Raw genomic sequence first — 23,736 nt, forward strand, 5'->3', positions numbered from 1 at the left:
AACACTTCTGGACACACAATGCAGGTATATATACCTGTGCCCAAGATCAGGCCTATGGGCCTCTTCCATAAAGAGAAATCGTTAACAGATTTTAGTCTATTCGACCCCTGTGACCTTTTATGTAGGACAAGGTAATTCATTTGAACAAATTTGGTAACCCTTCACTTCAGCTTACTACAGGCCCAATATTTGTTATTTGCTTCTCAGTTATTGAGAAATTGTTTAAAGGGAAAAAGTGGACACTGGACAGATGGACGACGGACACTTGACCAGGGCATAAGCTCATTTGATTTTCCATCATGTGAGCTAAAAACCAAATGGTATATGCATGTTCAATCTTGAGATTGATCTGAAAAACAAAATGGCTGATAGGTAGCCATCTGGGATAATTTTTGAAGTTTGTAATCATTTTTGTTCAGAAAGCTCTTGATTGATCTTTCTCAGATTGTAGGTCCCACCGGGATTCTGCGTTTCTAAATGTTCTGGAGGAAAAGAGGAAAAATGAAAAAAGTAGAGAAATGTCTTGCACAAATCCAATAAAGATAATTTGATGATGGGCACCAAGGTCCATTTTGGATCTTATGTTAATGTACCATAAGTGTTCTAAATAGACCAAAATGAAAATTTATTTTAATGAAATAAAGAAATCGGACAAAACGCTTTCAATTCAAGAACAATAGTAACAAAACATACAAGAATTTATCATAAACATTTATTCAATATTATTTGCTTATTATACATATTTAGTTCAGCACATAGAATTTAAGTCAGTTTTATCACATAAATATTCACTGTAGAAATCCATTATCACAGAGAAAGTCCAGGGAATGTTCTGGTGAGGAGTTCTCTCCAGACATGTACAAGAGTGGTCCCCCTTTGCTGGGTTACGTCTGGTCGACGTCGATTGTGAGGTCGACTTTCTTCATCTCTGTGGAGGTTGTCATGCCGCCTCCCCTTAGGCCTGCCAGGAATACCTGGGGGCGTGGCACATTGGTGTAGGCATCGGTCTTTGTCTGAGTCGTGTTTTCTCTGGAAATATCATACATTGAAACATTCATTAATCATGCCAAAACACATATCTTACCTTAAATTTAAATTTGCATACGTAGGCAGATTAAGATTTTCAGATTTATTGGCAATTTAAATCAGGTTCAGAAACTTTAGTTAAGATATACAAAGTAAAACATTGGTTAAAATTGAAATTTATAAAATAATTAATGATTCAGGAATAACTTATAAACTAATTTAATAAATAATAATTTATTCAGTTTTTTCATCATTGACAAATATAATAATAAAAATAAAATGAGCAGCTGGTTTGAATTTTGATGTAAAAGTTGACTTACTTTGGTGGCCAGACTTGAATGGCTGTGTCTCGTCTCATGTTGCTGAGGTTGGTTTGTACTGAATGTGTTATTCGTGTTCGTAAGTTAGCCTGAAAATATAAACGGAAAAAACGTCAACATTGATGACATAAATATATGCATAATATGAATATTTTATTGGGGGGATGGATATTTCTTGCATTAAATATTCACCCAGGTAAGAATTTTATTGGGGATGAACATTTTATATGACATCGGTATTTTTCAGTACAAAATTAGAACCTTTGCCTCCCACGACTTTCTACTCACTAGTTTGATGGCCTTCCTTCGTAGCTCCCACTCATTCCACTCGTATGACTTCACGATATTGGCCTCAAGGAGATGTGTATCTGTCTGTGTGCCGCTGTCACACTTCGTCACTGGCTTTTCAATCATGCGACCCTGGTCTTTACCCTAAAAACACCAAAACATCACGTCTCACAAAATGAAAGATTTAAAAACTCAGAATCTTTCATACATGTACATAAAGCTAGTAAAATTTCACCAATATTCATTCATTTTAAAATTCCTGATTATCAACATGCATAAATAGTTTGAAAATATTATTTTCCTCTTACGTTTAATAAACAAAAAAATTAACATTCTACACAATAAGTGAACTTCAATGGGCTGTAATGATTCTGTCATTGTTGTAAAGACACAATTACCCTACATAGCTCTCTTAATTAGCATACCATGTCAAAAGGAGACAGACAGATTCATATGAATGCTATCTTCTTACATACATGTATACAAGATATATGTATTGGTAAGTACACATTACAGATGTTTTATTATCATTTTATTTTAAAGATCTCTACATTGTACTTAAAAAAACATCTTTTTAGTTTCAAATATCATATCAATAATTTGAATTTTGAAAGATTTTAAAAGGTTTTTCCTTGATATGAATTTTAAGATTCCACATACCTGTGAGTATGGTGTGATAGAGGCAAATTGTGTATGAAGTTCTAAAAGTTGTATCAATTCCGGACTCTTTTTGGCTCCTTCCGCTACCAGACGTATATACCTTGATACACAAATTAAGAACAGAAATATATTTACAAGGAAAACAATGAAAATGTCTGTAAGACATGAATGCCACATTTCCTATGCAACAATGCATCCTGTGCAGATAATGTTGAAGGTGACCTCTGACCTTTAACCTTGACTATCAACCACCAGAATTTAATTAGGTGTAAAACTTGATGTATTGATATAATGGTGTGAATATAAACCAAATATGTTGAGGGGTTCTCAAGATATGTCAATGATTTAGAAAACAGGATAGGATGGTTAACACATAATTTTGGATAACTTTATATAGTTATTATTAAAGGGGCATAGCTCCTAAAAATCATCAAAATGAAAAATAAATTCCTAGTGAACAAAATGTATAGAGCAGAGCCAAGAAGAAAACTTACCCGTCTGGATTTTGTGTAAACTCATATGCTGCCTGTTTTGACGAGAATGCATAGTAGTGGTCTTTATATCGCAGTACTCCTATCTCAGGATTACTGGGTATCAACAAACGGTCGAAGTTCCCTAACGCCCATGCACAGAAACTCTGCAAGTATACAAATGTACATTAGTACATTACGTGACTAAACAATGACTTCCCATTGGCTAAACACATGGGTACTATGAAGCTACAGTGCCCAATCCTCCAGGCACTATCAAATTTTGCATGATGTTCAATGTGAATCTCGTATGACGTCACTTTTACATTACGTCAATGTAACGTCATGTTACTGTTCTGCTCGAAAATGGCTGACTCTGAAAATGGCCCAAGCTGACCATGGTGTATCACAACAAAACAAAATTTTGGTATATATATAAATGGAAGGGTGATGTCATAAACCCATTATGGCCATGTTGAGAGAGAACTATTGCCTCAAAGTATTGCCTCATAATGCGATAGCTAGTGTCCTTGCCTTCGGCTTGGTCACTATTCCAACCTTCTACAATACTATGAGGCAATAGTGCCCTCTGAACAGGGCTATAATAGATCAATATTATTTACATCATTTCAAGAAACAAACTAGTTGTTTAATAAATCAATGGTTCAAATGTGTTGCAGTTTACACCTAAGGTTTACATGAAGGAAACAGGATTTATTTTTTATTGAAATTATGGAAAGGACTAAGACTTTTCTACCAATTTTGTTTCGAAAGTATTTTTGGAATTTTGTTTATCCTTGAAAATATCAAAAAAAATAACACCTGAAAGAAGAAGAAGAAGAAGAAGAAGAAGAAGAATAATACAGGGACAGTACAGTAAACAAAAATCAAATTGTAAAGAAACAATTTAAGTTTAAAACACTCCAGTTAAAGTCTAAATGGATCCCATATTGCTAACAGTTGAATGACCTGGTAGATCTCACATGTTGAACTTGCCTAGAATGACTTCACATCTTAGATAGGAGAGACATTAGTATCACTTACCCTATATTGAATGGGCAATTTGTTGAAGTTTTTCGTTGTTTCTGGATAGAGCCAGTCAAAATCTTTCAGTTCTTTAGGGTTAATACGATTATCAGGTCCACTTGTCTGAAAAAAAAAAATAAAAAAAAAATTTAGCTACAGATAAAGACAACTAGAATTTGCTAAGAACTAAAATTCAATTACAGCTTATATCATAACTGGCATATTAAATCCATTTTGTACAGAAGATGATAAGTGCAACACAAACCTCTTGTAATCGCTGGTCGTCAGTCTTGATAACTGCCCCCTCCAGGAAAGGGGCTAAAACCTCATCACTGAACAGTTCTCTGTGTCCCTGGAAAGGAAAAACAGAAATTAACTGACTGGCAATGATGTGTTTATGAAATCATGTAGGCCACTGACGAAATACAGCAGAAAAAGATATTCACTTAAAAAGTAATGGAATACTTTCACATTTTTGGGTGATACAGAAATTTCTCACATACTTTACAGGGTTATCTCTGGAAAAGATAAATTGATATCACACAGGGGGGTAAAGTCAGCTGGCACATGCAATATGACGCTGCTCACAATAACATAACGTTATCATTTTACGTGTAACCAAGTCGTAAATGATGACGTCATTAATTTTGATGCATATTCCATGGAGCATTGCAGATTGCGCAATGATAACTTTTATAAAAGCTTACATTTGCTTGCAAGTATGTGAGATAAATAATCAAACATGGGTCTGTTCTCCAAACAGTGATATCTCAACCCTCGTGTAAGATTTGGCTGGCCAGCACTTGGCAAGCCTCGAGCTGACTGGCCAAACTCTTACACTCGGGTTGAGATATCCCTGTCCACGGACTCATGTTAGATTCTATCAATCTTCAGTGTTCAGTCTGAGTTTGTGACAAGAGCTTAATTTTTCCGCAAGGACAATTGAAGATGTCTACCAGGAGATTTTCTATCTCCCAGCTGCCCTTCAAATTCCACAAAGGTAATAATACTTGGATGTTTTGACCTTGAAGGTCTCATCAAATAATGGAAAAGAAACTCTGCAGTGACAAGCTCATCCAGGATGTCACAGATAACATAAAGGCGAGTGAAGATATGCCACGGGTAGTGTTACTAAAAGAAAGACTTACCCTTGAGAATGGCTCTAGGCTGGCGAGGATGTTACTAAGGACACTGAGAAGGACCATTTCATCCTGGAAACAGCTCCACAGCTGGGACAGATGGATAAACTGGGGCTGTAGTAAAGAGAATTATATATCAAAGGTTGAGTCTGAATAATTACATCACAGAAAATGATTGGAAGGTAACGGCGCCCAGTTCCTTGTACTATTTTGAACATGAAAACTATGAATATGTAGGAGTGTGACACTTGATGAAGTGCTTGAGTGCAACATCCAAAGTCTATCCACACTAGTTCAGCAAAATAATTCAAAAAGCTTTCATAAGATATTTGTAAATGCAATGTAATGCCTGATGACCCTCATGTAGTTAGCTCTAAATGCAGCCAGGAAATAGTGCTTGAAAATGAAAGAACTGGTTATGTAACCTCTCATCTTCATCAAAACACAATGGCTTGGAAATTCTGAACTTGATATTATGTAATTGTTTACTGTCAGCACAATTTTTATGTTAAAACTGAAGTGATTAAAAAAGCATATTCATTATTTTTTTAAATATTTACATAATATCAGATGCACTTACATAGACCTGGGCTGTAGGGACAGCTGTTTTAGACTGAACAGTGGCCTGAAGCTGCTCCATCCTTGTGGCCAGCTGTTGTTCTAGCTGCTCCACCTGCTGGGCACAGCTGATCACATCATTCTAAAGGGGGATAATGAAGGGGAGATAATTAGTGTTAAAAAGGAAAATAATTCAAGGGGAGAGAATAAAAAGGAGGAGTAAGAAAATGTAAAAAAAAAAAAAAAAAAATCAGATAAACTGTTATAACATTAAAATAATTGCCAGAACTATATTTCAGAAGATAAGGACGGGACAGAAGGCTAATACATATATAGCCGCCTTTACATCCTACTTTACAAGTTACTCACTAAGATCACTCTGAGGAAGGCCTCGTGTTGTCGAGTGTTGATGAGGGAGTCCTTAACAAGCTGTGTTGAAGGACCTTCTTGGTTGTCACTATTCTGCATCTTCTCTATCAACGCTGAAAAGAGATAAATGAAGCATTGTTTAATATATATGCTTGTAATTTATTTTTAAATATTAGACAATTTGTTTCTAACATTATATAGCACAATGAAGCCTTTTTCTGTGACAAAAAATTACCCACAAATTACCCAACTTAACATTGTCTTTGACAGAATATTACCCAAAATTACCCAGCTAACCATTGTTTGGGAAAGTGTATTACCCTAAAATTTCCAAACTAACCATTGTTGCTTTAATTCAAACTTGACAGCAATGTTTTATGCTAATATCAATTAAATCATTATTTTAATGGATTAGTGTATGGGGACAGTGCCCAGATAAATTCCAGTGGTCATGTTACGTCCTCAACATAATGAATTACAACATATATTTTTTTTGTTAACAGTCCATTTTTGTTCTGATTTTTTTATTCATAATAATTTGAGATTTCATTAAACTCCATAATAACCTGAATGACACTAATATTAGGTCAGCTGTATAAGTAACAACCATTTCTTTTTTAGGGTGGTGGTGACCTTGACCTTGGGACAAAAGCTAAGTTATGTAGCTCTTTTAAGGCATTGTTGTATATTTCCCCCAAATCTTATTGGATACAAGGACCGTAAATGATGGCAATAATTTTATTTTATCTAATAACATTGTCCTAATAATCCTTAGTTTCAGGAAACTAATATAACACATCACAGGACTGAACACTATTAGGTTTTATGAAATGACAGGGATCGACATTAACAGTAGCCCGGCAGCCCTGGGCTGCCTGAAATCTGGTCGGGCTGCCAGAATGTCCAGACCAGCGGCCCTGTGAGCTGCCAACATTTTCAGCCAAATGTATAATGTCCAGCTAAAATTGTCCTTGTTTACTTCAATAATTTTATTTTCAAAACTGTTTATATAAAACCTGTTGGTGAAAGATCTAATATTTTTATGCTCAGAATGAACTAGACAGCAGGAAACTACATTTTAGGGACCTTCCCCCAAATCCCCTAGGAGTCGGGTTTCACCACTGGCAGCCCGGGCTGCCTCATTTCAAAACCTGTCAGCCCAGCAGTCTGTCAAGGCAACTAAATTAGTGTCAACCCCTAAATGAAGATGGATGAATGAACACACAGATATTACTTGCCCTCCAATGAGTGGCTATAGTAGGGCGTGGAGGGGGTGATACCTCGTAATTTCTCTTACACTAAGACTATACCTGTGTAATTTGCAGCACATCTCAGTGTAGACTGAACCTCTGAGTCAACGTTCTGTGTCGTGGCTGGCACAGCCTCATTCAAAATGGCTGGTACTGCGAAACAAGAAATACATACATTCTGAAGGAGATTCTGCTACTGGGTTGATGACAACATGACTGATGGATCAATGTTTAAAAAAAAACATCATTAAAAGGCTAAATGGTAAGAAATCAAAATCAGAGACCGAGAAAACTTAATATTACATGTACATTTGGTATACACGTTAAATTTTGGGGAATTTATTTTTCAAAATTCTGTGGTTTAATAAAAAATGTAAAACAAAAAGGATTATTTATTTTTTTATTTTATATTTTTGTAAAATTTATGAAAAGCAAATTTTCTCAAAGGATTTTATTTTCCAGTAAATATCAATGTATCTTTTTTTATAATCTTAATTTATATTTGAAAGCAAGGGAGTAAAACCCTTGAAAATAACAACTTTTATGTAATTCAAAACTAAAATGTCTTGTACAGCTCTGTCACTACTAAGGACTACATTGTAACTTATAAGACAGTCTGGCCACTATTGACTTACAATCATCTATTCCCTCGCCTCCCTTGCCACATTCCTTGTTGAACAGTCGGATGCCAGTGACAATCATGGTGAGCTCCAAAAGTTGTCTTTCCTTGTCTCGTTTGGTGAGCGACATAAACGTGCCAAGTTCTGTCTGAGGAAACACACTCTGGAGGGCCGCTGTGAAAACAAGGGGAGATAAGTTCAATAAATAGTGCAATATGGAAACAATCAAAGACAGGAGGAGCACTGTGTAAACAAGGGGAGATAACTGCATATTATAATGTTTGGGAGACACCAGAGGGCAGGAAGGAGCAATGTAAAATCAAGGGGAGATAACTACATACAATAATATTTGGGAAACACTAGAGGGCAGGAGCACTGTAAAAACAAGGGTAGATAACTACAGGAAATAATGTTATTGAAGCACACGAGGGCAGGAAGGAGCACTTTGAAAAGAAGGCGAAATAACTACCAATAATAATGTGTGGAAACACTGTAGCAGGAAGGAGCACTATGAAAACAAGGGGAGATAACTTCACAAAATAATGTACAGTAAAACACTAGAGGACAAAGAGAAGCACTGTGAAAATAAGGGGAGATAACTACACATAATAATGTACAGGAAACACTAGAGGGCAGGAAGGAGGTATGTGAAAACAAGGGGAGATAACTACATTATTGTACATGTAATAATATTTGGGAAACACTAGAGGGCATGAAGGAATAGTGTGAAAACAAGGGGAGATAACTACATGTAATAATTTTGGGGGAAACACTAGAGGGTAGGAAGGAATAATGTGAAAATAAGGGGAGATAACAACATAACAATAATATTTGGGAAACGCTAGAGGGCAGGAAGGAGGTAAGTACATATAATAGTATTCTGGAACCACTATACTCTATAGAGGATGAAAAATTAATGTTATGGAAACCGTTTTTGGTTCATGAAGTAAATCCATTGTCATTTTTTATTTGGTTACAATATTGTAGCCAAATATACACGAATTAAGAAACCAAAAACAATGATGTCCTAACCTGTTTCAATCCAATATATGGATCAGCAAATGGCCATACAATATTCTTGTAAGTAGTTTGTATTCTTACATAAATAAGCACATTTCTGAGATATCAAAATAAATCAATATGTTTTTTTTCGTTTTTGTTTGTTTGTTTATAAAGAATTTGGAGCTATTCACCTATACTCTTGTATTGCCAGGCTTTACAAAACAGGAAAGGTTACTCCAAGTAATAACTTTGGTATACTGACACAATTAGCTATGAGTAAATCATACCTTTAATGGAGATAACCCTTCCAACCTAAGAAACTATAATGGACTCTGCCATTCATTCATAATTTGAAGTCCAATATGGTCTGTAGTGGTGAAAGGGTTATATAAAAAGATATACTGATGGGACTGATACAAGTGGAATTATTTACTTAAAATAAAAAGGCATTTGAAATATATGGCAACATTAAGGTGATATAGGAAAATTATCTGCATCATATATAAATGTTTTACTTTATAAAATCTACTTTGTAAGCTGCAACTGAACAGCCACTTCACACTAGTCAGAATCTGATATATCACTGTACCTGTTGCTTCCCTGACCACGGCTATATCTGTAGGACTTCCTAGACCAGATCGAAGCAGGACAGCTGACACTATTTTTCTGTACAGGCTCTCCAACTCCTCACGAGTCCTCGCCCTGCTGTCTGTGATCTCACGGATAACGGGCTGTAGACGTGATTCCAAGACTCGTCTGTGTTCCTCCAAGAAGTCAGCTGAACAAACCAAAGGAAAGTAGCACATTCAATAAATTCATTCATTCATTTTTTTGATAAAAAAATAATTGGATAACATCATCAGTCTATATTAATACATGTAGATGCAGGCAATGGTTTTGAAATATTAATTAACATTTTTTACTTTTAATTATAGTGTTTTCAGAGGCATAAGGAACTAAGTTTAATCTAGCCAGTACTTATCATACATGTCAGCCTCTGAAACCTCCAATGAGTGAGATCTCCCTCATTCCATATCCAAAATGAACGAGAAAGTGCATGAAAAAAATGTGACGTTTTTTGTTGCAATTGGGGGATTGTTCCACATGAGCTAGCTTGCATAGGTGTAAATTATCTCAGGCTATTGATAAATATATTTTGATATCAAAATTTGACAACCATGGTTAATTTTAAGGAAAAATAAAAAAAAAAAAAATAAAAAAATATAAATTACTATGAGCATATATATTGATTTATAAGTCTTATAAATTAATATATATATGATCATCGTAAACTTTTAAAATGATATCATGATGATATTAGATCTGATAGATATTGATAATATTCCAGAAAACTGATGATGCAATGAAGTAATTTTTATACTCACATCTTGTTGTGTAGTTCATGTCAAAGTACACCTGCATTTTAACTGTATCAAGGGCAGGGGACCTTGAGTCCATAAGCCGTTCCACACATAACTGAAAATAATTATAATAATAATATAATAAAATATAATATATGGTTTACATTTTCTCAAAAATCCACAACCATGAATGCTTCATTTACAATTTAGATTAAATCTGAACACTTTATGGTGAAATGATGTTGATTGCTTGCATGTAACTTAAAGCTGAAAGGTGATTTGAAAAACTTTAATTTAAAATAAAACAATTAAAAAAAGAAGAAGAAAAAAACAACAACACACTTCTAAAAGTTCATAAAAGTGGACTAGATTACTGCTAGACCAAGAAATAGCATGGACATGGATGAGCTTATTATCAGGTAAAAATATGATGTTAACAATTTACCTTGATAAGTTTCTGTACATCATCCTTTGTTAATGTTCGATCAACATTAAATTCATTTGACGGCTCCAACACAACAGCTTTCACCTGAAATAGGTAATCAAACATTCAAGTTAATGTACAGTTCATCAACAATGCAAAACATTAGATTTGAAACAAACTTGATAACATTTTTTTATTTTAAATGTACCCTGAACAATTTTCTTTTTAGTTACTTATCGTTATAAAGAAAGTTGTAAAATAAAGTAGTGTGAAGATCAAATCATGTAAAAATATCTTATTGAGATATGTGGCGCACTATTTGATGGAAGGCATGCCTGTACATAAATGTCATTGGTCCTAGATAGTGACCTATCTTAGCTGTGATGTCACAAGTGTGTAACATTTGGCTTATTGTATGTAAACAAATAAGAAAGACTAAGCATGGGATTAAATGTCACCCTGTAATACAGTGCGATATCACTGTATTTTAATATTTGGCATTCAACAATATGATACATCTGCACTTCCAGATCACACATTGCAAGCTTAATCTAGAACTTCACCAGGAACTTATGTATTTCACCATATTTGTAGACTGTTACTAAGTGCTAAACTAGGCAAACTTAGTAGTCCTCAAGCAGGACTAAAGCGCTCAAAGTTGAACACTCTTTTCATTTTCAATTCCCATTCCACAAATAAAACAATTCCTCCATTGCTATCGTTATGGGATTATCAAGATTTGGCTTAATGTTTTATTTCTCCAACAAGTATCGAGGTGTAATCAAATTCTGAGCAGATGAGTCTGGACAGCATGTCACAAATCACATCAAAATGTACACCATTGTTAAAATGTAAGTATCTTTTGAATAATTTTTATAATGAAATACATCTATATAGCAATGTTTCAAATATGAAAGAAAAAAATATTTCCTTTCAATGTGTATCTCACAGGATTCTAAAAAAATGCAGTTCTGATTGGCATTGACAGACATGTAAAAATAGCCAGTTTTTGACAGCTTACATATATATATGTTATATATCTTAAGAAAAAGAAGAAAGATTTAGATGCAGGTTTTGATAACTTCTTAAGTTATAGCAAATGAAGTTCAAACACCGTTCAAATTAAAAATTAAACAAGGGCCCATTGGAGGGCCACAACATACACCCGCTGCAATATTTGACACTTGGAAGGGGGTAGTTTCACAGGTTGTAATGCTTTAAAATGAAATATCATTGTTGGGAAGTTAAAAAGGAGATATTGATACACATAATGGTGTGTAGTCGAAACCGAAGTGCAACTTTAAATGATGAGATGTATATATGTTACAAATATGGGAAACCTTGGTTTAGACACAACACAAAAATTAGTTCACATGTTTATATACAGAATATATACATTAAAAGAACCTCTTTGCAAAGAATCAGCTTCCTAATACCATTATTAAGTGAATGGTGAGCAATTACAAAATCATCAAAGGGGAATAACTCCACAAATACGGGGATAAGGTGCATGATTTTGGTATGCGGCACTCCGGCTCATCAAGATGTATATTTGTGTCAAGTATGGAGAGCTTGGGTCGAGTAGTATTGGAGTTATGGTCCGGACAAGTAAAATCATCAAAGGGGAATAACTCCACAAATACGGGGGTAAGGGCATGATTTTGGTATGCGACACTCCAGCTCATCAAGCTGTATATTTGTGTCAAGTATGGAGAGCCTGAGTCGAGTACGTAGTACTGGAGTTATGGTCCGGACAAGTAAAATCATCAAAGGGGAATAACTCCACAAATAAGGGGGCAAGGGGCATGATTTTGGTATGCGACACTCCGGCTCATCAAGCTGTATATTTGTGTCAAGTATGGAGAGCCTGGGTCGAGTAGTATTGGAGTTATGGTCCGGACAAGTAAAATCATCAAAGGGGAATAACTCCACAAATACGGGAGTAAGGGCATGATTTTGGTATGCGACACTCCGGCTCATCAAGCTGTATATTTGTGTCAAGTATGGAGAGCCTGAGTCGAGTACGTAGTACTGGAGTTATGGTCCGGACAAGTAAAATCATCAAAGGGGAATAACTCCACAAATACGGGAGTAAGTGGCATGATTTTGGTATGCGACACTCCGGCTCATCAAGCTGTATATTTGTGTCAAGTATGGAGAGCCTGGGTCGAGTAGTATTGGAGTTATGGTCCGGACAATCAAAATCATCAAAGGGGAATAACTCCACAAATACGGGGGTAAGGGCATGATTTTGGTATGCGACACTCCAGCTCATCAAGCTGTATATTTGTGTCAAGTATGGAGAGCCTGGGTCGAGTAGTATTGGAGTTATGGTCCGGACAAGTAAAATCATCAAAGGGGAATAACTCCACAAATACGGGGGTAAGGGGCATGATTTTGGTATGTGACACTCTGGCTCATCAAGATGTATCTTTGTGTCAAGTATGGAGAGCCTGGGTCGAGTAGTATTTGAGTTATGGTCCGGACACCATATGTGCACGCCCACTCACCCACCCGCCCGCCAACATGATAATACATCCTGTCTTTCGACGGGCGTATAAAAAGACCCATTAGGGTAACACATTATAAGAAAAAATTATATTTTTTTAGACTGTTTCTTTCTAATCTGCTTTATTATAATTCATCTGCCCATATATTTACCATGAATGCAACAAGAGTTTCCGACACAGCCTGGCCTTTGCTAGCGCATTCTTGTGCAATTTCCCTTATGATGTTTTTAATGACACTTTCTGCTTGAGCTCGAGACATCTTGCTTTTCAATTTCTTTCTACCTGAATATTGTGCAAAAAAAGAAAAAGAAAGAAAAAAAGAGTGATTACAAAGATTATTGTGTAAATTCAGTTTATAGTCAGAGGTTAATCTAGCCCATTTTTACTACCGAAATAAGGTAGTATTCCCCACTGATGTTGTTTTCCCCAATGAATAAAAACAAATTCTCCATCAAGAAAAAATGTCATAAAACAGGGGAAAATTCTCCAAAACAGGGGGAAATTCCCCAAATTTTGATGAAATATGTAAGAATTATAGCAAATAATAGCTGTCAAATGTTAAAATTTCAAGAATAATTCAAGACTATGGCCCCCTTCATTTCCCCTAAATTTTATAATAGGTAGTATTCCCCAAATCCTAGATTAGCCCCTGATAGTGTGTACCCATATTTTAAATTAATCAGGTTGGTGCAAAACAGCCAACTTCTGTATGATATGCAATCTCATATATTTATTATATTTATATGAAAAATAAAATGCCTTGGTTGAAGTACGGATTTGTTACCAAAAATAGTAAAAATCGCCTAAACAGTAAATTTTGCGATATATCATTTAATAATAAGGGATTAATTTACAAAAAAGTTGATTATCTTAATTACTAAATAAAGCACTGTCTACTTATAGAAACTTGATGTTACTCTATCAAAAGTATTGCAATAGCATCAATTTTTGGTATTTTCCAATGTGCAAATAATTCTTATTTTTTAATTTGTATGATGTTTCATGAATAAAAAAAAACAACTTAGATGAACATTTTGAAAAAGTTAAATTAGAAGTGATTCTGGCTATTTTTAGTAACAAAGCTAGCTATACCTCGAATAGGCGTACAATTAAGTTTGTGTATCAGACGCAAGTTTGTTGTTTTCCCCAACCTGTTAATATCAAATTATGATAGTTGAGCACACCTCAAACAACAAGACTGTCTTACAAGATTCAAGCTTTAATGAGTCGACAGTTTTACGCAAAATGGTGCCAAGAAATAAAATAATACACAAAAACGACTTTAAACTTCGGGATACTTAAAATGTTTGAAGTGACATATATTTATTAACACAACAGTGAAGTCAGAAGTTAGATATTTCTGCAGCTGTTCTGTTGTTTTTGGAAAGACAACAGGACATTCATACCCGCAAAAGGCTACCATAACAGATAAAGCTATGTATTGTTAAAAACCGTGATGGTTTACTTGTTACCTGGTAACACCTACCTTGATTAAAAACTTTAATTGGAGTGAATTTAGATCACAACGATATCTCTAATGTGTCTGAGGAAGTCAACTTCCATCGATGTCCTCCATGTTGTTTATGTCCATGGATACGTCTTGCGCGCACACATTCCGGAAACAAAATGAAACCACGTGATATCAATGGCCGTCAGCTTCATACAAAATGATCCGGAGAATGGTACCCTAGATAAATTTTACGGATATATGGCTTAATCATTGTGCAAACATGATGCAGTGGCACAAAGCTGACAGAAGCCGCAGATACGGAGTCGGTAAGATATTATTTACATACATTATTATTGGATAATAGGAAATAAAATTGATTTTATAAATGAGGAAGTGAGCGACTTTGACTTGGAGAGAGTGATGCTGGTATCACAATGCAAAACCCTCAGACGTAAACATAGAGGGTAAAGTTAATTGTTCTTGTATCCTGTCAATGTAAATAAGTTATTGTGTTTTGATATATGATATCATTTTAATATGTAAAATTTGTTTTTAAAGAATGGTTTCTGAAACGAGTTTAAAATCTGAATAAATATTGTAACGTTATTATAGGTATGGATAAACAATATAGATTCTATGCTGTTCATTGATGGACAGTTAGATCCTTTTGTTTTCACACTAAGCTTCGGTTCTTCTGAAGACATATACAAATTAACAAAAACAACAAAGTCACATATGTCGAGATTCTTATTTTCTTCTTCTTTACACATAGATACTAATTATTTGTCACATCAAACTGTATTTGAGATATATATTTCATATAAACATGCATCTATAATTTACTGTTCGTCAGTCTTATACAAAACTATTGATACCTATATTTGAACCATAATTCCTGTTTCCAGTAGTGTGTTTTTTCTCAAATACTTCATTTGTGTGATCATTAATTGTGTATGCAGATTAAATATTTTTTAATTAATTTAGGATTTTCCCCCCATTTCTAGCTATATAGTATGTACAAAAAAATTGATAGATGATTAAATAAGAGAAGGGAATCTGGGGAGTTTTTAGCATATAAGGGATCCCAGAAATTGGAATTCATAACAAATCACTGCAAGTGCAAATGTCACATATATGTATACTTCAAGTGTTGCTGATATATATATGGACCAAGTTTTCACATAGCAATATGTTGTATATCCACAGCCACTCCACTTTATAGGAGAAAAAAGAACAAAACATTGTTTAACTTTACAGCTGAAAATCATCTTAACTGCTTTTAGGGTCTGTAAGCATTTTTAGGTGAGATTATATATTCGTTGTTTTTGTTTTACTCTCGGCTCAGTGGCTGACAGCTGAGGAAGTACTTCCTTAAGTAATGCATTAGCATGCACAACAGAAACAACATGACTTTTGTCACACATGACTTACATTTTCAATGTGATTCATAGATAAAAACAAAAAAACACTCACGATCCACAAGCTTAAGTTTTTGTAATTTTCAGGTTTTTTTGTTGTTGTGAAATTTGCCTAAAATATTCTGATTTCAGATTTTTCCAGTCCACTGCTAGTGCCAAATTGCAATGCACTATAACATAATATAAACAGGCCTTTGAACAAACAATATTTTGTGGAAAAGTATAGTGTCTGCTACTAGATGTATTTTGAGAATCTTTATATACATATATATCTGTGTATTTAGGTGCATGTATATATATATATATGTACAATACTGAACGTGTAAACTCAGGAGTAAGACTTTTCTTTGAAACATAACAATTTCCTAATTTATCAAAGTTAAGTTTCCATCAAGATTAAAAAAAATTAAACTTCCATTGAAGTAATTATAAGTGAATGGATGGTTATTATTTTATAGCCATTATATATTCTGATCATGATTAATCATGCAGACACATGATTGATATATTGGTCAGAAAAAGTATGTTTAGACATTATAAGGGTTTCATATCCTGATCCATTATTTTAAATACATATATCAGTGTTTGCTTTTATCATAGCAGAAGTTTTCTGATATTCATTTAAATGAAATATATCAGAAAACTTCTCCTATGAGAAAAGCTTAAAATTTTAAGTCTTTTAGTTGCCATTAATACCCAATGACTACACATTTTTATCACATATACATATACATGTATATATTGTCCTTATGTTTCTTATTTTTTTGTCCTACCCTGAAGGTTTTTTTTTATTAATTTTTTTTGATCAATTTCAAGTAACACTTATTAAAGTGAAGAAAAGATTTTGAAGAATGAAATAATTTCCCATCTATATGGCTACCTACCATATTTTACTGGCATGGTATATATATAGTGAAAACACATGTATTACTTTTTAGGAATTTAATTATAGCTCAATATCACAATTCTATGCCTTTGAGATGGAGGTTATGTGTTGGCCCTCCTGGAAATTTGTGCATGTTTTCACTTTAAAAATGTTTTGAAAATTAAGTTAATTGAAGCATTAATTGACCATGATTTGTATTTTACACTCCACAATCCTTCCCCTTTTATGTAGTGGCCTTTATAAGTGTTGTTTATATATATGTTACTTAGTTATCAACATAAACATATTTAACTGTTAAGGCTGTAGATGTTGGTATGATGATTCAGTGATTGACATGTCAAACTCATTTAATGGCAATTCAACGATACATAATTATACTGGCATGTATATATATATATGTAATTTTTTTTAAGATATCAATTTCTAGCAGAGGTTTTATAGACATCTTATTTGTGTCAATGCACATGCATAGCATTCATGCAGTCAAATATGTTTGTTTATGAATATTGTGCAGTGGTTAACACAAGCATGTGCATTGTTTTGCGTATGTACATGTGTTTATTACTGTATATATATGTACATGTGGCAGTCATGATGACATTGATATGGTTATATATTGAAAACACATGTGCCCTTTTAATTACAGAACCTGTGATCATGACTATATAGCTAGTGTTAATATATATATATATGGGAACAATTTTATCAACAATTGTTACAATTTCTGAAATGATCAATTGTAAACAGAACGATAAATCTCTACTGGAGGCACTCACAAAAATGGAAATGGGGGGGGGGGGGGGGGGTCAAGTTTTAAGATAAATTTATTTTTTGTTCTGTCGTTCATTAATTTAATTTTCACAAGTCTGCTGTAAATCTCAATTTATCTATTTCTATATGGTATAGTCTAACCGTGCTTGATTAGTCAGAGATAAAACCTGAAAGAATAAATCATTGATTAAATTTATCGATTGATATTGGAACCACATGTACATATACATGAATCATAACCTAAACAATACCTGGCCAATTCTCTGATGACTCCGGATCTAGAGCTGTAAATGTTTGGTACACTTCAAATTCAAAATTAAAATGCAAAAGTTATCATCAGTTAATTACATATATATAGTATATATAAGACTGTATTCCTGAAAATGAGGATATGTAATTATAACAGTGTTATCATATAAACGAGCAATTAGTGATATGCTGAACATAAATCATTATCCTCCAGCTGTAAGCCCTTTCCTTTGATTGAGTCTCCAGGTCTTATTATGTGATAAATACTATAAATTTTGTATTTCAGATAAATATATCAATATGATTTTGCTGAATTTTATTCCATAAAAAACCTCTTAAAAACAACAATTTGAACATTGTATTTATTGATATTATTAATAGTTAGATGGTGAATTTGTATGTTTCAGCGGTCTATAACTTCTCTCTGGACCGGCCACCTTGTCTGAAGCTGAGCGTGGGAGAATCTGTACACATCTTAGAAGAAACTGAAGGTACTTATATAGCCGAGTCTGTTTACACTGACATCCCCTACACACATATGTGAAACAGAGGAGGAAATGGTCTCATCCTTAGTACGTCCATCCTCTCGCCCTGTATATATACAACACACAGGAAGTGACCAGCTATTATATACATGTACATTATCTGTGTATAACACGTTTGTGTACCACAGGAAGTTTATAAATGATATGGGCCAGTATTTGTATAAATACTGAATAAGTCTGTGTCATTTGTACAGGGTTCAGCTTAGCTCCGATCAGGAGCATGCTTTTTGAGTTGGTTTTCTGATAGCTGTAGATTATATATATATAATTATCATATTAGCGACCTATAGCCTAATATTATCTATTATTACCTATTATAACCTAGCATATGATTATTGTATATGTATTTTCTTTGTTCTTTCACATTGCAAATTGTCACTCAACAAAATTCCCACAAGATATGTAGTACCAGCATTGTTGAGAGTTTCTGTTAAGATTTAAATTTTAGAAAACAAATACCGCTACCTTTAAAGGGAGAAATTCTCTTTAGTGTAAAAGGAGTTGGTCTGTACATGTGTGATTATAGGTGTACATGTACATGTGTTATAAGAGAGAAAAACAAAATTCATTTTAAGAAATATTAATAAAGTTAAGAAATTTTCTTTTGGATGTTAAAATACAAAATAAAAAAAAACAAAACAAAAAAAACATGTTGATGTTAAAGAGTTGACATATGGATGCTAACAGATGTTGTTAAGTGTTATATGACTCTACTAGTACTGCTGCTATCAGCTGGATGCTGTATACTGACATGATGGTTTGTCATATACAGACTCCATGAATATTTTATACCATTGGACCAATATACTTTGACTCTAAGGAACTCCATGTAAACAGCGCTAGCCCATGGCCAGTAATATATATATATATAATGTTCTAAAAATTTGGGAAATCAGCATTTGATATTAGATCTGGATTTTAACATGATGGAGCACCTGTGCTGTTAGCCCAATATTTAATATTTTAAGATATTCTCAATTATCAGTTTCAATTAACGGTAAATGTCCCTGAGTGCCATATCTATCAGATTAAAAAAAAAACCCAACTGATAATGAATGTAATTATGAAATAAATCATAAATATCATAAAGAAACGATTGTGATCTGCAAATATATTACCAATGAGAAGGTCTTGTCACAAGAATAAGGCATTTCAAATATGAAAGCCCTATCTCATTCAGTTAAAATACTGTGGGCAATTATAATTACAAGGTTGAAGTTTTTTAACAGTAGGTCAAAGGTCACGGTCAAGGTCAGTAGGTCCACAAATGTACTAATGGTAATATAAGGTCTTTTCACAAGGAGTACATGCTGAATACCTAAGATGTTTCTTCTTTTGCATTGACACAACACTGTTTTATAATAAACTTTAACCTTGCATTGCTATATCTACAGGCAATGTTAGGGGATAAAGCAATATCTCCGTATCCCTTGGACAGGTTACCACGAGCTAAAAAATGTTGAAAAAAGTTTTCAGCATATTTTTAAATGTACTTGCACAAATGGTTGATTATTTATTAATGAGGAGGTTACGAAGGTACAAAACTATCAAATCTATTTGCAGCTTTTATAGATCAATACAGCATTGTTGACTGTACAGGTGTACCTGTACTTATATATATACAGCAGTATATGTAGACTCAACCTGTGTACTAATACATGTATCTATAGGTATATATATATAGTGTATAGTGTATACGTGATACAGTGTACACTACCTGAGATCAGGAAGATTCACCTGCATGTCTGATAATATCAAAACACATCATAAAGGAAACCCCTGAACATATACATGTATGCAAGGTGTAATATGCATTGGACAAATATATATGGGACAAGGGGATTGGGGTCGGATTTGGGGTAATTAGGGGCAGCTAGGGGGTCGGGATAGGGGAAGGTGTTGAATGATGGAGATAATTTGATCAGCATATAACTGTATTTTTAAGTCAACTTGATATTTTGACCAAATACAATACAAAATAAGACAAGATATATATACAATGTATATATATATATATATGTAGACTTGTTAATTAATCTGAATTAAAATGTGTAAGTTTCATTGACATGTATTGAAACTTCCATTTGTCATTGCCAGGAATATAATGTTTATTTTAATCCCAATCAAAATATCGAGGGGAAACTCTGATAATGACGACCAGGATTTTATTGTCACAAAGTTATATATAAAGATTCATACAAATAGAGTTCATTTGATTACTTGATGATCATGAACTTCACAAGTGAAACCAATTTGTCATCTACTACAAAATTAAAAACAATTTTGAAATTAAAAGCACTGTGTCTTTCATAATAGTATCAAGATAAATAAAAATCCTGTTGATTATTTATGTAAAGGTCGCTGCAATTAAATTAATAATGAAACTCTTCTCCAATATCTTTCAGGTTGCAATGGTTACGTATACTAAATACATTATTATAAGTCTATTATAATTAATTGTCATTGTGACTGTGTATTAGTCTTTTATAATTAATTGTCATTGTGACTGTGTATTAGTCTATTATAATTAATTGTCATTGTGACTGTGTATTAGTCTATTATAATTAATTGTCATTGTGACTGTGTCATCATGATCACATGCATATCAGAGATAGTGCTTGCTGATTATAATTATTGTAGACTTATACGTATACTCACAAAATATGTACCACCAATGTAATATAGATGTCATGCATGCCAATTTATACTATAAATCAATAGAATTAATCACAACCATATTTCACCAGGCCCTCGCTATATGTATATAGTATTGTTATCAGTGCCCCGGTTATATCTTCTTCACTCTAGCTTTCCATTTAAATAAAATGCAATTAAATTTAACTTTAAATTGGAAAAGGATCCTCATGTGATCTTGGTGTCCTATATAGGGAAATTTAAATTGGACTGAAATTGTGAACGGTTATCTCTCCAGGGACAACCCCTGCCATCAATAAATTATTCAGGTTTCCATAGTTACCTTTATTCTCTTATCAGTGAGTTGAGAAAATTGCGTTTTCCTTTTTATACGACAATTTGTTAGATTAGCAACATGTGTGAGTGACAACATTAATATTTCAGTTAGACGATCGCGACTTGTTAAATTATGAAAAGAACATATTGTGTAAAGAAAGAAACTTGTACCAATTAGCTCCAAATTCATGACACATGGAAAATTATCCGTGCATATTTTCATAGTTAAAAGAAGAAAAATCTGTACATAGGCATTAAAGTGAGTCAGATTTTTAGTTTTTTTTAAGACATTTTGAACTTATTATTTATTCAACACCCATGCATAGCCAAATAGCATTGCAGTGTTAAAATGCACATAGAGCTTGGTATGATTTTATATCATGTTTTATACAGTGTATGTATGTTTAGATTCACAAAATATACAAATGTGATACATTAATATTCATGCTCTTAATTTTCTTAACCAACATAGTTTTTATCTGGAATAAAAGTTATTATTATACATTACATGTATATATAAATTATATGTTAATTTTAGAACAAATTTGATTATTAAAATACCCAAATAGATTATGACTACCAGCAAATTTAGACAGCAATGCAGAATTTATACATGTATAGCTATATATATTATAGTGCTTTATGGAAGTATAATATAATCCTGCTTACATTTTTTATGTACTGCAAAATTACAAATTTTCATGAGTGTTTTATTTACATTTGTATTATTCATAATCAATTAATTATAATGTATATAACTCAAATTTCTACAGATTTAAAATATTGAAATTTATATAGTATATGTATATTTGTGTGTTTGTTGGTCCAAAAAGTAAGGTGCCCATGACAGTGTACAAAACCCATGAATTTCTAACTGTAGCCCCCACCTACAATGTATACTTCTAAATGTAACCCCATGTATACTAGCACTTTATATAGCTAGCTATCATTTTATGCAGTCGCGGGTGGTCACGATCGGGTGGCACATGTACAGTGGTAACAGACTTGCTTTAAGCTTTCACCAAGGCGTCCTGGGTTTGATTCCCCGATCAGATGCATGGGAAAAGCTATATGGGGTACGCCAACTAGCTGCCCCACGTGGGTTTTCAATGGGTTCTCCAGTTTCCTCCTTAAGTAAAACCCCTTTCGTACTTCAATCCAGCCCAACAAGCAGGATATATATAAATATAAGTTGCTAACTTTTTTCGCATTTGTTGAAAACATTTTTTTTTTTACATTTTATTAGTTTATGAATGATCAGCTTACATGTTTACAAACACAGGGTGAAAAGTTTTTGAAATAATATAATCCATAAAAAAAAAATTCTAAGTATGTGATGAATGATTCTTGATAAACCCATCAGAAATGTCTGTATACATGTCAGTTTTCCTGACTGGAGGCTGTGGCTGTGTACAAACTGAAGTGGTTTTATATATCGCCCTTCATACATGTGTTGACAGCCGAGATCAGTAAGGATGACATCTTCAATCTTACATGCTCTGTCAGTCTGTCACTGAACCACTGGTCTTTATCTAACAGATTAAAATTTGATAGGGTCTAGGGTCAAAGGTCATGTGCAGCATGTCTTCTCTGTCTGTGCAGCGTGGTTTATTTCAGCGATTTTAAAAGTATGGAGGATCAGTGTTGTTTTTATATAAATTTAGGGGAAGAGGTTTGGTGTACACCAGGATATCTTCCTTGTTTGTAGCTTTATGTGTGGAAGCGTTTAAGGTGTACGGTACAGACTGTACTTAACTATATATATGTGTGTGTAGTAATCATATAGCTTTAACCACTGAATTCAGTTTTGTGGTTTGGTATATACAAAAAAAATGTACATTATTGTATACACGTATACGTATATATCTTTTTTTTTTTTTTTAGTTGTTTTATTTATTTATTTATTTTTTTATTTATTTATTTTTTTAATTTTATTAATTAATTTATTTTTATTTATTTATTTATTTATTTATTCCAGGTGTACACCACTTAAGATGCTGTCTAATTAATTAAGATAGGCCTTCGGCAAATTCAAGGTTGACCAAGGGGAACAGTAACACAAACATAATGATATTGCTTGTTGTTTATCTACTAATCTTGTTTAACTGTTCCATGTTCTATGTCTATATGTGATCGTTTGTAGTTTACTTGTGTCTTGATATAGGGGTGGATAAATATTGACTCAGAAAATTTGACAATTTACTTGTCTGTACTGTCATTATACGTGTCCAATTATCTATTTCTAGTTATATAATTATACACATTCCAGTACTAGTGCACATCTGTTTGTTACCAGTATCTATATATTGGACCATACCATCGTTATTACTTACTAGACCCTATATATTATATATATATATATATATATATATATATATAGGGTCTAGTAAGTAATAACGACGGTATAAACCAATATAGGTACTG

At 33.4% G+C, this 23,736-nt stretch overlaps 2 protein-coding genes across 2 annotated transcripts in view; one reads left to right on the plus strand and one right to left on the minus strand.

Moving 5' to 3' along the window:
* Positions 1 to 694: 694 nt before the first annotated feature.
* Positions 695 to 14,612, minus strand: LOC117339347 (cilia- and flagella-associated protein 206-like). The gene is made up of 17 exons (XM_033900888.1): positions 14,510 to 14,612; positions 13,175 to 13,305; positions 10,535 to 10,618; positions 10,114 to 10,204; positions 9,318 to 9,506; positions 7,742 to 7,900; positions 7,167 to 7,259; positions 5,857 to 5,969; positions 5,510 to 5,629; positions 4,939 to 5,043; positions 4,056 to 4,142; positions 3,809 to 3,913; positions 2,789 to 2,931; positions 2,295 to 2,394; positions 1,635 to 1,778; positions 1,347 to 1,435; positions 695 to 1,029 (listed from the first exon to the last, which is right to left on the minus strand). The coding sequence occupies exons 2-17, from the start codon at positions 13,280 to 13,282 to the stop codon at positions 885 to 887; spliced, it is 1,875 nt and encodes a 624-aa protein (XP_033756779.1). The 5' UTR covers positions 13,283 to 13,305; positions 14,510 to 14,612; the 3' UTR covers positions 695 to 884.
* Positions 14,613 to 14,661: 49 nt separating this feature from the next.
* Positions 14,662 to 23,736, plus strand: part of LOC117339992 (dedicator of cytokinesis protein 1-like) — a 91,915-nt gene continuing 82,840 nt past the window's right edge. Inside the window, 2 exon segments of the mRNA XM_033901719.1 lie at positions 14,662 to 14,799; positions 18,205 to 18,288. Of these exon segments, the coding sequence (XP_033757610.1) occupies positions 14,754 to 14,799; positions 18,205 to 18,288 (130 nt within the window). The 5' untranslated portion in view covers positions 14,662 to 14,753.

Source organism: Pecten maximus, chromosome 12, assembly GCF_902652985.1.
Source record: "Pecten maximus chromosome 12, xPecMax1.1, whole genome shotgun sequence".
Classification (NCBI taxonomy): Eukaryota; Metazoa; Mollusca; class Bivalvia; order Pectinida; family Pectinidae; genus Pecten; species Pecten maximus.